This window comes from Neolamprologus brichardi, chromosome 5 (genome assembly GCF_056152115.1).
Source record: "Neolamprologus brichardi isolate AB-2024 chromosome 5, ASM5615211v1, whole genome shotgun sequence".
In the NCBI taxonomy this organism is placed as follows: domain Eukaryota; kingdom Metazoa; phylum Chordata; class Actinopteri; order Cichliformes; family Cichlidae; genus Neolamprologus; species Neolamprologus brichardi.
The window spans coordinates 14,331,546-14,349,170 of record NC_142108.1 but is presented as its reverse complement, the minus strand read 5'-3'; the positions used below and the strand labels follow the sequence as shown (position 1 = coordinate 14,349,170).

Here is a 17,625-nt window from a genome sequence, read left to right as displayed (position 1 = left end):
GCATAAGCTTATTTTTGATGAAGCTTTTTCTTTGGAGGGACATTTAAATCAGATAGTAAGGTTCTTATTATCTTGCTTTTTTCACTTGAGGAACATTTCAAAACTTGGGTCCATCGTGTCAACAAGTGAACTCGAGATGATAATCTGTGCTTTTGTCTCTGAAAGACTCGAATACTGTAACAGCCTGTTTACTTGTCTAAATAAGAAAGGGCTAGCTCGTCTACAGGTTGTTGCTATATTGCCGATTTGATTCGTACACATACCTCTTCTCATAACCTGAGGTCATCAAATCAAATTTCTTTGAGTGGGGAGAGTGAAGAGAATGAAATAGGACACCACATAGGAAAATGACTGCATTTATTACGTTTGTGTTGAATGTTACATGATAATTGTAACAGTAGAATAATTTCAATAACATAAACGGAGAGTTTTACAACATGTAATATAATACCTATATATTTTTTTTTATTATTTGTTTTGTTTTGACTCTCACTCCAGCGTTCCTTCAAAGGGATACAGACACCGAAGTATTAAAAACACTGAACGCAATATTCACTTTTAAATTGTAAGGCAAACAAAGAAAGTATAAATATGCTTCACATTCAGTAGAGCTCCCCGGTCTTTTTTAAAAAACAACACAGGTTGGAAAAAAATGTGAGCTAACACGAAGGCATTTCAGCAGTATTTAGTTTCAACACTTCTTTCTCCCAGAGATTAAAGAAAAGCACAATTATCTTTACAATTTTCAGTCAGAAAGGTAGGTCATCTGACTGGCATGATTTGTGTAAACATTCTCGTTTTCAGTGGCGTGATTTTAAACAATGGAGGCCGTGGCCGGAGATGATTCTGAGAAAAGGTTGGTGTTAATGCAGCGAGGTCAGTAGTAGTGCACAATTGGTCTGTCAGACTTCACACGAATACATGCAAACAGTACCTGCAGAATCTGCATACAGCTCAAGACAGAAAGTGCACATTTTTCCTGACTACATAAAAAATGCTGTGATTTCTGACAATGTTAAGAGTGAAGTGATATACATAAGGCAAAATATGCACATTAAAGAGGTATAGCATGGTGGGGGTAGGGGGGCACAGAGAGAAATAGGAATTTAACTTATACTGCTTGGCAGTAATAAAGTACTATAAGCAGGTCACCTGACAACTACAATGATGTTACTTCACAGGTCACAAAGTAATTTGGTAAATATTTGTCTTTACAAAAAAAAAAAAAAAAAGACTAAAAAAGTCATCTAAAAACACACTCAGACCTAAACTGAAGTATCACCTTAAAAGGCTAGTGTATGTGCAGTGCAGTAAATATACTTGATCAGGAGGAAAGTGCCCTGAGGGGAAAAAAAAACCTCTGACATGCTGTAAGAGTATAAAATATGAGCTTAAACATGGATTCTGGACTGCACTGAAGGGGCAGTGTAATATCTGAATGTTGTGTATACAAGCTTATCTGAGGTTATGCATTCATAACAGGAGACTATGATACTAACATACAACACATGGATCTGCATGCATCTTGTTGTATTTTACGTGAGTGGTCTGAAGCTAATGAAGATCAAAGTCAGCAGTAGCTGCTGCCCTCCATCCTAGTGATGTTTAATAATTCCTAAATATGTACTTTTCTAAATGTGAACAGACTAAAATCAGGTAAATTATTTGTGCTAAAGGATTTCTAAGCAATGCAATATGTCAGGAATCAGGAAATGTAAATATTACTCACAGCTTATCTGTTCCTATTAGCAATCATTTCAATCTCATAACAAACTCCCAAAGGAGTCCCCCACAGTCCTTTTCTATTTGTTTCTGCACTGTGTTCAGACTCAGAGAGAATGAAACAGTAAAAACTGTGCAGGCCTCATTTCTCCTGGGCTGAACGGTTACCAGGAGTCCTGATCTGTATGACACTGGTATCAATAAAATTTGAATGCTGCAGGTATGGCAGGAATTAACCTACACAGATAGCCCACAAGCTCCCGCACAGTATTCAATTACTGATATAACAGAATCAGTATAAATGAGTTAATGCTCTTCTGCTAAGACAAAACAAGCAAATGCTGTTTACTAACTAATAATTACTGTCAACACACTTTGAAACAATAAAACACCAGCAGCTGATTTTTAAAATGTAAGTACATGTGCTGTTAATCACTGCATACACAAGAAATTCAGGAAACTGTTAGTGCAGCGTACAGGGTGAGGAAAGAGGGCGAGGTTTGGCAGCGGGAGCTAAGGATGAGACAGGGAAGGTGTTCCTGTATGTTTTGGCTGGGTAAAGCGAGGTAGGGTTTGTCAGAAATAAAGTGGTTTCAAACCTGACAGAAGTGTCTGTGCGGTAAAATTTTACAAAGTGCCACTTTTCATTGTGCCATCTCTTTAGAAAGCCCGACCCCTTCCTCTCAGTCTGGATGGAGGGGCCGGTTCCTCTTCAGTGCTCTTTCTCAGTGCTCTGCTGTCTCACACATGCTCAGATTTTAATGTCCTCCTGAATGCTGAGCTGGGACAGCGTCTTTTTTATGCGCAAGGCCGTCAGGCGTGCAGCTCCGTTAGCATACCAACACTCCCTCATGATTTTACCCATGATCCGCAAGGCCTGATAAGCACAAGAAAAACACCAGTAAGGCTTAAGAGCTTGTATTGCAATATAAATAATGGTGGTGATGACACAAAGTAGTTCAGACACTCTATGAACAGCATTTGAGCGCTACTTTTCTTTTATGTAGAAAAGCAGTTTTAATAATAACCCGGTTTATTTCATTCTGGGTCTTATTTTTGTAGTTTGGGCTATCAGATTCAGCATGAATGCAGATCACCAATGATCTGTACACATTACGGAAAAGGCAACACGGAAATATATATAACAAACTGAAACAAAAACATAGGATCATTGTGAAAAATATAATTTAAACTTAAAAAGTTTCCATGATTGGCTTTAAAAAAAAAAAAAAAAAAAAACTCAACAAATGTGGATTTTTTGGGAACTGTGATCAAGATTTGCAATGTATGCAAACAAAAATACCAGAGTGCCTCCACACGTACTGCTTAGCCATGGAAACCAATGCCACGAAGCCCCTAGTGCACAGTTTTTCTGCTGAAGAGCTCTTGGTGACCCTGCTCTGTAACTTTACATGGTCTGCCACTCTGCGGCTGAGCTGCTGTAGTTCCTAAATGCATCCACTTTGCTATGATACCACTTACAGCTGATTTCATGAATTGACTGTTAGCATCCTGTTACAGTACCACACTGGAATTTAGTGAGCTCTCCTACCTCTTTCACAAATATGTGTTTTTAAAGATAAAGAGGTGTGGCCTCAGTCTAACAAACTAAAGTAATCATTGCTCTCTGGTGGGGGAAACTATGCTTTATCACGCTACACATGGAGCTGCACAGAAATTACTAAAAGACTCACAAACTAGTGAATCTTGGAAATGAATGAACTCTATTATGTGTTGTCCTAGCTGTAACAAAGCCAAGAGTGTAGTTCAGAAACACCACAAGCAAAGAACCTAAGAGGAAGTTACACTGTTAGTTTAAGATGATGAATGCAATGCTATAATTAGAAATATAAATAAAGGCCCAAACTGCAAAAGTAAGATCTTTCTGATATAAGTGCAGATTTTAGTTCGATTTTAACTTAATTTTCATACCTCGTAATTCTGCCACCAATTTGGAATATTGGGTCGAAGCTTTTGGTCACACACCACTTTTCTCATCTCCTCTATGGACGGGTCAGACGGTACCAGATCATAGTAGGGCAGCTGGTATTCTTGATGGATACCTGATAACACAGAATAGCGTGAGGTCAGATCAGTGCCGTCTCTGGCATATCCAATGAGAGGAAAAAAAAAACAACAACAAACAAGGCAGTTCAAGTATCCGAAGAGAAAACAAAGAGAGTCCAACCTCCACTGTTACAGCGGCGTGCAATTTCCCAGTAGACCAGGCCTAAAGCGTAGATGTCAGCACATTTGAATGATTCGAAGTGTCTCGTGTTTATGGTCTCATCGAGAACCTCTGGGGCCATGTACCTGGGGAACATAAACACAGTCCTGGTTTGTGCTGGTGTAAAGGATAAAGGGATATTCTGGGAAAGATGTCAGAAGATATCTGTGAGAAACGATGGTCAGCGTTAAGTCAGCAGGTGAGAAAGACCTGTTAGTTCCCACTCTCTGATTGGGCGCGATGTCGATCGTATCCGTGGCAGAGTCGTGACGGACAGCCAAGCCCAGGTCGGCAATGGCACAGGTGCAGTTCTTCTTCACCAGGATGTTCTTGGACTTCAAGTCTCTATGGGCGATGCCTGGCTTTCCTATCATGACATGAAGGAAAACGGTCACTTGTTAATACTTTCTTCTACACCTAATTGTTATGTCAACATGAAAATAGAGCGTGTTCATGCAAGTACCATTTTTTAAACTTTTATTTACTACAGTTTGATTACGAGAAATAGAATTACTCCTCCATTTTTGCAACAATTTATGATCAAGCAGACTCAACAGAGAAAAATGTTCAAAGATAAGTATAGGTGAGACCAAGCCTTAAAAAAAATGGAACATAAATCACTGAAAAGCAGCCGTTTTGTAACTTAACACGGCTTACACGCCCATTCAACAAAAAAAAAATATTGTTCTTTGATTAACCAAAATATGCAAAACATTACAAAATATCACAGTCGCCTTTGTCAGTGCACAATCGCTGTGAGTAACATTTAAATATCAGGTTGTGACACAGTCTGTTGACTCAAGCCAGTTACGTCAGAGTCTTGCAAAAAACGGAAAAGTTCAGCTGTCAACGCCTGATGCCTTTTTCCTGTCTGTGGGTGGGGGAGGCAAAGTTGAAACTACTGTGGAAGTGATAAAAGGTGTTGATCAAAGCACTTTTTAAAAACGCAGAAACGCACAGAGTGTAAGGGAGGTGCACACAAGCAATGCTTAAATTCACTGGATTATGAAACTGAATTATAGCATGTCAGTTTAAACACAAGTCAGTAAATTGATGTTTTGAACTGCCAGTAGTTTCTACATGAATACATTTACTAGACAAATTATTAGGTACACCTTCCTAGTCCTGGGTTGGCCCTTTTGCTTTCAGAACTTCCTTAATTCTTTGTGTGACAGATTCAACAAGGTGCAGTAAAACACTCCTCAGAAATGTTTGTCCATACCGATATGACAGATCACATGATCACACATTGCTGCACATTCATGAAATTAATCTCCCGTTTTTCTATTGTGCAATTTTGTTGAGCCAGTGTGTAATGTGGCCTCAGTTTCCTGTTCTTATTTGATGGGAGTGGCACCCTGTGTGGTCTTTTACTGCTGTAGTTCATCTGCTTTAATGTTTGACGCGTTGTGCATTGAAAGTTGCACACATTGGCTGTAATACATGTAATACAGTCTGGCCATTCTCCTCGGTCCTCTAGCATCAATCAGACATTTTCTTCCAAATGTCTTGCTCACTGGATTGTTTCTCTTTTTACACACCATTCTCTGTAAACTCTAGAGATGTTTGTGTGGGAAATCCCCAGCAGGTCAGCAGTTTCTGAAATACTCAGACCAGCCCATCTGAACATCCATCCATCCATCCATCCATTCGCTTCCGCTTATCCTTTTCAGGGTCGCGGGGGGCGCTGGAGCCTATCCCAGCTGTCATAGGGCGAGAGGCGGGGTACACCCTGGACAGGTCGCCAGTCTGTCGCAGGGCCAACACACAGGGACAGACAACCATTCGCACTCATATTCACTCGCACATTCACACCTAATGGCAATTTGGATTAATCAATTAACCTATCCCCACAAGCTGCATGTCTTTGGACGGTGGGAGGAAGCCGGAGTACCCAGAGAGAACCCACGCAAACACGGGGAGAACATGCAAACTCCACACAGAAAGACACCGGCCTGATGTTGGAATTGAACTCAGGACCTTCTTGCTGTGCAGCAACAGTGCTAACCACCGTGCCACCGTGCTGTATAAATGAGAGTATAAATGAGAAAGTAGACTTGACCTGCCTCTGTGTTACTGCGTCATTACTGTGACTGTGGCTGTACAGGAAAGAGACTCTTTATCTAAAACAATACTATCAGGGAGGTGTCTTGATTATCTGATGACAAAGACTCCAAACACAGCCACAATACAGAAGAACAAGGAAGGCTATTTACTCAAGGCAGAAGTTTACATGTAGTACCTGAAACATATGAAAAAAACTGCATATTTATTGAAAGTGTAATCTAGGACACATAAATAGAATCAACATGATTACACAATAGAATAACAAACACTACCTTGCGTTCCAAGAATCTCCATGTGCAGATGTGCGAGGCCGTTCGCAGCTGATAGTGCCAGTTTGATCGTTTCCTCGGTAGTGACGGAGTAGCGGTTTAGGTAGTCAAACAGAGAGCCGTACTCGTGGTAATCTGACACCAACCACAGCTGAGTCCACGTCCCGTTGTCTAAGGGAGAGACATACAAATGAAGATACTCGAGAAATTATCATTTTACTTTAGGATAACTAGTTATTATACAGCACAGTGAAACAAAAATGCATAATAAGGTCTTGTAAACTGCTGAAAAGATGAACTGTGCTTTCTTTGACTAAATAAATTAAATATTGCATATAACTGGGTTGCACCTTTGTTGTCAGCAGCTATAAAGCCCAGGATGTTTTCATGGCGAAGCATGATGGTCTGGTAGATTTCAGCCTCACGGAACCAGGAACGCTCTTCCCTGGATGAGAAAATCTTCACAGCCACGTCGCCACCCCTCCAGCGTCCTCGCCACACCTCCCCGAAACGCCCCTTACCAATGATCTCCTGCAGGACGATTGTTCTGGCTACAGTCCGCTGGACAAAAAGAGGGAGACCTGCCCAGAAAAAAAAAAGACAATAGAAAAAGATTACTAGATACCAGCTGATGAAGATCCACAACATGACTGTCAGGCTGCAGTTCCACCACCAAACTGTGTACTGACCAGAGCCTGAACCAGACGTGGATAGATTGCAAAGGAGGTCCTCCAGGGATCTGTCTTTGGCCAGGTAGAGATGGTCACAGGACGGATCCTCCACCTCCAGCCTTTGCCTGTGGTTGTAGCCCCTCCGGTGATAATGATATATGAACGCACCCACCAACAGCAGTAGACACAGCAGGAACAGCGGCCCTGCGATCACAGCAACCAGTTCCACGAGCCTCCATGTCCCACCCGGGCCGTAGCCTCCCCCAATTTCTGATGGAGTCACAATGGAATGGAAGAAAAAGCATCACAAAAATATTGAATTAGATTAATTGCAAATTAATCCTGTAAAGGCTCATTTTCTTTAAAATATCCAAATTATTCTGTTTTGTTTTGTAAACAGCCAAAACTTCAGTGAACTCATCCGCACAGCTGGGAAAAATATACACACTATATTTTAACTCCAAGACACCAGAATAATTAAACCTCTGTAGAGACGCATGTGAGCAAATGAGTTGCATTCATTGCAACTACAAAGTCTTTTAAGACAGTCAAGAAATACAATAAGGCTATATGCAAACAGCTGACTAGAACCTGTCCCCCTACTTCCCACAGCTTTGATTTAAATTTTACTGGTGATTCCCAATGTGGTATATTATGTGGATTTCTTTGGAGGGATCACTGTACAGGCAGGACATTTAACACTATGTAATTTTAATTTAGCACAGCAGACTTTCACGGACATTGGTGATATAAACAGTACAGGTAACTAAATGTGAATCTCACCAGTGGGTACTTTGAGGTCAATGCTGTTGCAGTAGTCGGTGTAGCAGCACTGCGTGTATAGGTAGCCTTCTACACCGAGGCAGTAGATCGGTTTTCCAGGGGGCACGAGATCTTCCTGTGGGATACAGCCGCGGCTGTGCTGCTGTTTTCCATTGCTGAAGATGGTGGAAGCCCTGCAGGCCCCATCGGTCTCACACTGGAAGTCAGACTTCTTACACAGAGGAGTGGTGCAGTTACACCACAGAGCTGCAGAGACATAGCAAAACATTTGCAAGACCATTAGCTTGCATGAAGTCAAGCGAACTGTGATCCGCTGGCACAAAACTGTTTAAGTACTGAAGAGTTACAGAGAATTTTACAGCTCCTATAATACACAGCAGGGGGCAGCAACAGCCTGAAGACTTACCGCTGTGTCCCAAAACCTCACACAACTATGTGAGGATTGTAGGCTGGTTTTTGTATGTCAGGAGACATTAAAACACCTCAAAGGAGGTACTGTGCCCCGTAAATAAGGTTTATTTTCCAAGCACACTCTTCTCCTACAATACATTGCATGATGGAAATGTGCTTTGCGAGGGTGGTGAGGCAGCTTCAGAAAAATCTCAGAAACATACATACTACTTTAAATCCTTCAAAAAAGGTCTGTTTTTCACCTTTTTAAAGCTGCAGTTTGATTGACAGCACATGTTACTGTGTGGTTATATTTCCTGTGAGCTTAAAGTGATGAAGTGTTTTGATGATTTGGTACATGTAGTACACCTGTGAAGAACTGGTATTGGTATTGGTAATTTGGCATACAGCTTTACTATCTACTACAACTTATAAAGCCATAAATAAAGCCTAAATATTTTTAAACGATCAGCTTCGTTCTTTAACATGCAGCCATTTCCCTTTTTGGCTTCTTACTGGTTTGTGGGGGGATCTGTTTAAGGCTACTTCCTGCCAAGGATGGCGAACCAAAATATACCGCATAACTAAATATCTCAATGCAAAGTGCTAAAAATATGAAGTAGAGGAAGTGTTAAAAGTGCAGTCATTGCATTAGGTGCAGGAGAGTGTTTTTTCTTTTTTTTAATAACTCACTTAGTATAATTAGGCAACCAAGAGACTGGGTTCCTCTGAAACTGAGTAATGCTATTTAGGCAAGAATGGGATGTGGCATTCCAGTTATTCTCAAAGAGCTGCCAGGGAATTCTCAGTGGGAAAATGACCTTTCAACAGCCTGTGTGCCGGATGGGATTGTTAAAAAACAACAACAACAAGAAAGCCACACATCCAGGAGATAAAGGGGGAAATATAATGGGCTACAATGTATTTTGTAGTGCTGACTCACACGATGCCCACACATACTGGTTGCAAGAAATAGAAGAACCACAGAAGAAAAAAGGAAGATAAACGCTGACTAAACATGAAACAAGACTGACATTTCAGGTTTTCCAAAGCTAGAAATGTCACAATTTTAATATACATTGTTGTGTTTGAAACCCCAAAGATGTCAAGCGGCACAGAGCTACCGTGTCTGACAAAAAAATTAAATAAAATAGAAATGCAAAAGCAAAGATGGCTACCTATAAAACTTTTTAAGTGGGTAAAGTAATTTACAATGAAAGCATGCTACTTTGCTTTTTTCAGTGACACAAGCCTTCATATCAGCACAGGAATTTGGCAGGCTGAGCGACCGACTTTGTTCACTTTAATTTTCCTGTTTTCAACCACACTGAAAGCTTTCAACAAGTCAAAGAAAAAACAAGAAAAAATGTCCGCCAAGTTTTTGGAACTATTTTCTAATGTAATAACATCAATTTAATAAGCATTAGTTTGCTGTCTAGAGCATTTCAATATACTAAAAACTAATAAATTAAAAATAAACTTTTGCAGAAACACAATATGTGAGGGAAATATGTAGAAAGATAAAAATATATTATGAACATCAGACTTCATCGTGAAGCAGCATTTTCAGATGAATGCACTAAATAAAACCAAAGCAGACATGCCCCATGTGACCATCTCATCTAAGGACAATTAAATGCCAGTTGGGCTATATCATATTATGATACACATCATCAATAGCGCCATATAAAGTAATTGCAAAATCGCTCCCATGATCATGATTTAATCCCTACTGTCCAGCATTACTCCAAGAGGCTATAATGCACACATTACTACCTTTGTAGCTAGAAGATTAGCAGAGTTTCATCAACGCATCACTTCTACCCACGAATAATTTCCTTAAATCGATTCTACATCAACATTTTAAGCCATTTTTAAGACTCAAAGGTGCCTGATACCTGGATGGTTTTAAAGGACGCATACAGGATCTGGTGTTTAAGGTAGCTCTCAGTATAAACAGACTGCTACCTGAGCTCCTGTTTTACCTGCCGTATCAGACTCACCTAACAAACCTCGACGTGGACGAGATAACATAGATAGACAGATAACATAACATGATTTATAAACATGCAGTGAAAGGCTCCCCGTATCGACAGCAGGAGGTTTGACCTGTTTTTTCTGGTTAATGATGGTTAGTTTAGCGCTAGCTAGCAGCTAACTTCGCGGAGAGTCGGCTCCACAGCGCTAGCGACAGTCCTCAGACAAAACAAACAGTAAGTTACTCACCCTGGCAGGCTGTGTATAGGACAGTGTGAACAACCAGGACAGCGAGTGACATCCGTAGGTCAGCCATAATCAATGCATTCCAGGTTCATCGCATTAACACATTGTTAACCAAGGATCTGGTGAGCCGTCATGTAGACAGTGAGACAGCGCAAGTAGTGTAGAGGCTCCACCAGCAGCAGGCAGTGACACACGCAGACAGCGAGGAGGTAACATCTATCTATAGATTAACTATAGATAGATGTTTAATGGAGACAGACTGCGCAGTTACATCCCGTACCTTCAATACTCTGGTACAATATTTATAAATTGCTATATTTACAAATGGGTTGATATAAAATTACTAACCACTGTGCTTTTAAGACCCAACAAATCTACTAATAAATCTTCACTGTCCTTTATTTATTCATTTATTTTTATAATTTCAAACAGCTGAAATCCATCTACAGTCATGTGAAAAAGGAAGTTTTCACCGGACTCTATGAAGTCCTGCATAAAGAGCCACCTTTAGCAGCAATGATTTGACCCAGTCTTTTGCAGTCTTTTGCATTAGGACTTTATCAGTATTTCACACCTTAACAGTCCACTCTTCTTTCAAGCAATGCCTCATTTTATTGAGGTTTGCAGGTATTAATTTATGGTTCTCCCACAACATTTAAGTCAGGTTATAAGGTCCGACCTTTGACTGGGTTATTGCAACACGTTGATTCTTTTTCTTTTTCAGACATGCGTTTGCAGATTTGCTGCTGAGTTTGAGATTGTTGTACTGATGCATGACCCAGTTTCAGCCAAGCTTTCGCAGATGGCCTCACCACCGTGCTAGACAGTTGGTATGAGGTGTTTGTGCAGATATGCTGTGTTTGTTTTTCGCCAAATGTGGCGCCACCAGACATCTCTTTGCTCTAATTTGTCCAAAGGATCTATGTTCCAAAAGTCTTGTGGTCTGTTCAAATGCAACTTTTGCAAAGATAAGCAAACAAGCCTCACTTTTCTAATTGTTCTCTAATTAATTTTAACATTTAAGATGCTTGCTGAGGCCTGTAGAGTCTCAGATGTAGCTCTTGGAGGGGTTTTTTTGCAGCTTATTTTGAGGATTGCACGCTCTGACCTAGGGCTGAATCTCCTGGGACATCCTCTCCTGAGAAGACTGTGGCATTGTGTTTACAGACACCTGAATGCTCCAGATCAGCAAACTGCCAAAACTTCCGCATCTGTACAGAAACTCACACATGCTGATGATCAGTTAATCAAGTGCATTTGATCGGCTACCCTTCAGTAAGGGTGTACTTGATTTTTTACATAACTGTACGGAGTCATGTGCAAACTTTCTTTTTCACGACTGTGTGCACGGTATTCAAAGATTACATGAACATTATTGGCAATATCACAAAGTGGCAATAAACCTAGAGGATTAAACAGATCCTGAGTTTTGATGCTTGTTGTCTAAACACTATACAGTATTTACAGTTCATGTTTTCATCCATAAACTCTTCTTATGTATAAATATTATACATACTACTTAATAATACAAATTAGCTGTAGCATATATGCTTCTAGGTTTACATCTCATGTTATAAATGGATGCAGGTCTGATTTATTTGAATAATGAGGTAGACATTATGGATGGTTTAGCACCGGTAAGAATGAGCCAGTAAATATGGATTTTGTGCAGCAGCCATATTCTTTTTTTTTTTTAAAAGAAGCTCTTTAAAGTCTTTTAATCCCTAATAGAATATAGACTTATTTTTCACATTAACTCCAAATATAGGTACTGCTTTTAGCGTAGATGCTTCAAACCTTCCCTGAAGAGTCTTTACAGTTCTCTTCCTCTGTCACTCCCTTTCAGATTTAAGTTTAGTATTCACTTGAATGCTCTTTGGTTTGAACATTTTAAGCCCTGAGTTGAAAAGACACTCACTTTTCTCACAAAGGATATTTTGTACAGCCCTTTCTTTTATTAAACCTTATTTTTTGGCCTTCTTGCTGTCCTTTTCTTTCTTCTTTTTATCCTTTTCTTCCTTTTCTTTTTCAGCCTTCTTCTTGTCCTTTTTTTTCTCATCCTTGATCTCCTTGTACTTCCACTTGGGTGGTTCCAGATAGCCCTTTTCCCTCTTCTTCTTCTTTTCTTTCTTTGGCGTTGCTTCTGTTGGCCTGTCCACATTGATCTTTGGGATGCAGCCAGAGGGGAACACGCTGTTCCGCCTCCCCATACTCCGGGAAATAAAAGTTGTGGCAGCTTTGGCGGAGAGCATACTGCCTCGCCGCTCGGTGTCGGCACAGCATGTCGTAGCAATCGACTCTGCAGAGTGGATTGTGTGGATAATGTGCGACACTGAGCCATTACTGTGGCACACTGAGCTTTCCTCAAGGTCCTTTTTTGTATGTTTGCTGACCAGCTCTTGCACGGCCAGACGCTTCTTGCCAATCTCTGGAGGGCTCGTGGGGCAGAGTGGGCGACATCCAGTTGAAATTAGAGGACTGTAGACACTGGTGGTCATGCGCACCATGTGGTCCAACACCCCGTTGTCCTCGGGTTCACGAGGTAATCTGAATCCAAAGGTGTCTTTGATCTGCTGGGCAATTTTTTCCCTGGGAGTTTTCTGAGATACAGCCTTGGCTACTCTCTCCTTGAGCTCAGGCCACTCAGGGACATAACCCTCACAGAACTGCTCAGCTCTTGGACGCATATTGAGGCGACGGAGACGGTGCAAGGTCTCGTAGCGACTTGTCTTAAAGGCCCAGTCCCGAGCACATCTTCCTCTGGTGGAATCTACTGCATGTATGTCAGCCCCTGAAAAGAAATACCAGGAGGAAAAAACAAACACAAGAACTGATTAATAATAACTCATTAATAATAAGTTCATATTAATAACTTGTTAAAGTGCTGTTTTGGGCTGCCCTACAAAAAATGTTAAACATCAAAGTGTTTGACTTGCGTCCACGGTATAATGTATTGATACTTTTTAGTAAATTTTATCGCATACAGCCTACACACGTCAGACTTGATGCCAAACCTGAGTTCTCGAGGTTCATGAGGCGCATGGTGGCTTGCAATAAATGTGTTGCTGTCTCACAGTTTGTAGATAACTAAGTAACAGCACAGCCCTGAGCTGTTTTGCACAGTTAAAATTATCTACAACTGTGGTTGTCATACTGTGAAATGTGAAAATGACTTGTGTGCCAATGCCTGTTTACTAATGTTTTATTTGTGTTACTAACTTAAATTTTTGGTAGAATAAAGCTGGCAGGGGTTTGTAAAGTTCAGCTGACTTTCCCACAGTCTGCTTCAGAAATCCATCTTTATGGATTTCATTATGAGGGCAGTTTATTGTAAGATATTAATGTTGGACTAAGTGTTACTCCTGGCAGAGATTTGAGGAAACGTGCAGTCCAAAAATAAGGAAACGGCTAATCTGTGACCAGCCCGCAAGTCTAGTAAGGTAAAGATTACCGAGTCAGTATCTGTTAAGATGTGATAATGTCCTCAGAGTGATCCTTTAAACCAGTCTCACGTTACCGACACGTTGACATATGCGCAGAGTTAGCCGGGTTCAAATATGGTCAGATAAACCATGCGGTCAGCCGTTCTCACTAGCAGTGCTCTTAGTCTATATTTAGAGCAGTGAAAGACAGAGTTAAAGAGCTGATGTTAGAGTTTCAGAAACGATCCAGTGATATCAGTTGGGGGTAGCTTTTGTATGTTCAACACTGTAAAAAGTTAGTTTAATGGAACGTCAGTATAGTTTGAATTGTAGCAAAAAGAGCTAGCTGAGTAGCTCATATGTGTAAGTGACTAATCTGTTGTTGTTTTTTTAAGAGTCTAATCTCAATTAATGATGGATATTTATTCATATTTGCTATTTCCCAAAGCATTAAGAAACAGAGAATATACCATACCTTTGTTTTTATACCAGTAGCTGAAATGTATAGGTAATGATCCAGTGAAATAAAGTGTGTTTTTGCACTATACTCTTACATACCAGCCATAACAAGGGCTGCCACAACGTCAGTGCGGCCAGTCATTGCAGCTTTGATGAGAGCTGTGAAACCTCTACAATCCCTTATTTCTGTGTCTATTCCAGGATAATAGTTCATGAGATACGTCACTGTCATGATGTGACCTGTAAAAACACAGAATTTATACAACAGTGCGTCAGAAAACAAGAGTTGAGTGCATATTTGCAACTGGTTAAATCTCAGATTAAATCAAGCTCAAGCTATTTGCAATCCCAATCCCAAAAAAGTTCTCAGGAATCTGTGTAAAATATAAAAACAAAATGGAATAATTACAAACCTAATAAACCCCGATTTTGTTCACAATAGAACACACAAACCATATCAAAGGTTCAAACAAAAACATACACACAAAAATATTAGCTCACTTTGAGATTACTGGCACCAATAACTCTCAGTTGGTACAGTTTGCCACTGTCTAGCATCCCCGCTTCTTTGAACAACAGTCCGTAAACATCTGGAAACTGGGGAGACCACTTGCTGGACTTTTGGGAGAAGACTGTTTTCCTGTTCTTGTCTGATACAGGATTCTAGCTGCTCAACAGTCCTGGATCTCCTTTGACATATTTTTAATTTCATGTTGTTCCAGATGTTTTCAGCTGATGAAAGATTTAGATGTTGGATGGTCAGTTGGAAGGACACAGCTGTTGTCCATGTTTTCCAAAAAGAATGTCAAATTTTTTGATATGTCTGACCATTTTCTACTTTGTCTCAGTTCATTTTGAATGAGCTTTAGTCCATTTACATGGCTTCTTTTTTGCTTGATAAAGCTTTAACCAGCATTTAAGGGATGCATTTAGTTATATCTTTCCTGAACTGTTTGTCCATGCAGTCAGAGTGAGTGGGGAACCGATCCCCACCTTTACTGAAACAGATTTTATAGCAAACATGTCACTTGCATCAAATTAACTTTTTCTTGAACACCCCAGTTGTAATAAGTTGGTAAAACATACCTGCTTGGGATGCAATCATCAGCGCTGTGTTGCCTTCATTGTCCTGGTGATTTATGTCAATATATGGACAGGTATGAAGTCCATGTACGATCTCTTGGAAACCTTTACAGCACGCCACCATTAAACCATTCTGTTGGTTTGAAGTCAACAGTTAAGATCAGCGATGTTGCAATATGTTGCTCACTGCAAGTCATAGAGATCATGAGTTCATTATGGATGAGACTCTCACCCAGCCATTGATGTCCAGCTCCATCACCTCTTCTTTTGTGACCCCCCTCTCAAGCACTGTCTGCAGAAAGACCGGTTCATTACGGGCGCACGCTTGATACAGTGTTGATGCTGAACTCCCATTTCTTATCTCTGGCGTGTAGTCTGGAAGCACCGAGTCATCCGAAAGAATGCTATCTGAGTCTGACTCTCTCCCGGATGGAGACACTTCGCTATCGTTAGGGCCTGATCCCAGGTGGTGGTCCTCCGCTGCAGTGGCCATCTTCCAGAAGAACAGGTGAAATGGGCCCAAATGCCTTTGTCTACATCTAAAACAATATCAAAAACAGAAACTGGTCAGGCAGAAACTACCGGTCAGATGCATGTTTTTTGGCTTCCTGGAAAGCAAGCTATTGTTTTAAAATCTGTCCTCTTATTCTAAGCATAAAGCTGTTGTTTCATCATAACATGCTATATATCAGGCTTCAGGAAGATCAAAGGTTCACTTGGTGACAGATTAAGTGTGACATGAGTCCGAGCTCAGCGCTGCCTCACTGTTAACTGGATAAGAATCTAAATGCCCTGCTGAACACACAACACGGCTAAATGAGGAACAACCCACCTCAGAGTAATCTTGGTCACATGTGAACCTGCTTGCTTCAATCTGAAGCCAACATAGGTATTGAAAGTCATCATTTCTGCTTTTTGACTTGTATAATTTTTACTTCACAGAGCAAAAAGTTAAGTTTACAGTTTTTTACGCTGAAATCAAAACTGCAAATATATGATTTAAAGATCTATCTATAAAGAACATCACTGACAGATGTTTTGATGGTACAGCCATGACCTGTTATGGCTGAACTGTACATTTTTTTATTCGCTGAGTATAGACTTCTCAAGTATTTTATATCAGTACATAACTGTGAAGCCACAGTTCATAAAACAGAAGTAAAGAAATAAAAATTTAGAGGCGCATCTGCTGCACTGACTGTCATTCATAATTATGTAATAAATAATAATACCATGACTGTTAAACTATGAGACACTCATAGACATGAACAGAAAATACATACACTTACCATAAGTAGCGTGAACCTGTCAGCATTTATCTGTGACTCGTGCTAAATGACTTCTGATTTCAGCCCTCCTGCTGTGTTTGCAGAGGAGCCGTTTCCTCCCAGGCCTGTGAACAGAGATACTTTACCCATTTCCATCCCACATGTTGTCATCATGACATAAAACTAAGAGGAGGAGTCTTCGTTGAGTCTTCACTGAGGCACTGTGTGCTCATCTCCTATGCTTAGCTCATCCCACTTGTAACAGCTTTATAGAGGGGATTACCTGTTGCTCTCTTCATCTTTTAATAGCAGTTAAAAGCTAAATATGTCTTAGCTGGATGAACTAAGTTTTCTCCTTCTACAAATTATTCAAGTTCCACTGCTAACATTGATGCAAACCTCAAAAAGCACCTCAGCTGCACATCTGGATTTTTACTTTTCCTAAATAATACCCTTGTTTAATAAAATAGCTTTTACAACTTTTACTGCCGATTTATGAGTATGCAGATTGACGCTCCGACCCCTCTGTTGCAGTGGACTGCTCTTAAACAGTTTAAAAAGGCCTTATGCTAAGCTACAAAGTAGCAGGTTTAGACTAATATCCAGCAATACAATTCTGAATTTTGAGGACGTTTTTTAACTATTTATCCATGCAGTTGTTATTATTATTATTGAAGTATTTATTTAAACACAAAGTCTCACTGAGATTGAAATCTCTTTTTCACAAGAGACCTGTGTACAAAAAAAACTGAGACAGACATCGACATATTAAAATCACACATTTTACATGGTAAATGGACTGGTTCTTCTACTCTACTTGAGTAGAAGAACACTTTATACAGCATGACTCATTCACCCATTTTCTATGCCTAAGTGCTTTCTGTCTCACATTCACACACATTGACACTTAAATGACTGCATTAGAAGCAACTCGGGGTTCGGTATGTTTCCCAAACATATTTGGTATGCAGTCTGGAGCAGCGAGGGATTGAACCACCAACCTTCCCATTAGTAGATGAGCTGCTTTACCCCCTGATTGGT

At 40.3% G+C, this 17,625-nt stretch overlaps 2 protein-coding genes across 2 annotated transcripts; both read right to left on the bottom strand.

Moving 5' to 3' along the window:
* Nucleotides 1-340: 340 nt before the first annotated feature.
* LOC102790436 (activin receptor type-1B-like) lies at nucleotides 341-10,539 on the bottom strand. The gene is made up of 9 exons (XM_006807574.3): nucleotides 10,356-10,539; nucleotides 7,740-7,985; nucleotides 6,975-7,226; nucleotides 6,636-6,866; nucleotides 6,289-6,456; nucleotides 4,160-4,316; nucleotides 3,911-4,035; nucleotides 3,655-3,785; nucleotides 341-2,599 (listed from the first exon to the last, which is right to left on the bottom strand). The coding sequence occupies exons 1-9, from the start codon at nucleotides 10,420-10,422 to the stop codon at nucleotides 2,474-2,476; spliced, it is 1,503 nt and encodes a 500-aa protein (XP_006807637.1). The 5' UTR covers nucleotides 10,423-10,539; the 3' UTR covers nucleotides 341-2,473.
* A 1,544-nt stretch (nucleotides 10,540-12,083) lies between these two features.
* ankrd33ab (ankyrin repeat domain 33Ab) lies at nucleotides 12,084-16,645 on the bottom strand. The gene is made up of 5 exons (XM_006807575.3): nucleotides 16,606-16,645; nucleotides 15,549-15,855; nucleotides 15,320-15,449; nucleotides 14,333-14,473; nucleotides 12,084-13,143 (listed from the first exon to the last, which is right to left on the bottom strand). The coding sequence occupies exons 2-5, from the start codon at nucleotides 15,807-15,809 to the stop codon at nucleotides 12,317-12,319; spliced, it is 1,359 nt and encodes a 452-aa protein (XP_006807638.2). The 5' UTR covers nucleotides 15,810-15,855; nucleotides 16,606-16,645; the 3' UTR covers nucleotides 12,084-12,316.
* Nucleotides 16,646-17,625: the final 980 nt, after the last annotated feature.

Bases quoted from the DNA above. Each gene is read 5' to 3' on its own strand.
- LOC102790436 (XM_006807574.3), bottom strand. From the start codon at position 10,422: ATGGCTGACCTACGGATGTCACTCGCTGTCCTGGTTGTTCACACTGTC. The intron at 6,867-6,974 runs GTCAGTACACAG...TTTTCTGGGCAG, and splicing joins CACGTCTGGTTCAGGCTCTG to GTCTCCCTCTTTTTGTCCAG. The intron at 6,457-6,635 runs GTGCAACCCAGT...TCTCTCCCTTAG, and splicing joins TATAGCTGCTGACAACAAAG to ACAACGGGACGTGGACTCAG.
- ankrd33ab (XM_006807575.3), bottom strand. From the start codon at position 15,809: ATGGCCACTGCAGCGGAGGACCACCACCTGGGATCAGGCCCTAACGAT. The intron at 15,450-15,548 runs GTGAGAGTCTCA...TCAAACCAACAG, and splicing joins AGCTGGACATCAATGGCTGG to AATGGTTTAATGGTGGCGTG. The intron at 14,474-15,319 runs GTATGTTTTACC...GTGTTTTTACAG, and splicing joins GATGATTGCATCCCAAGCAG to GTCACATCATGACAGTGACG.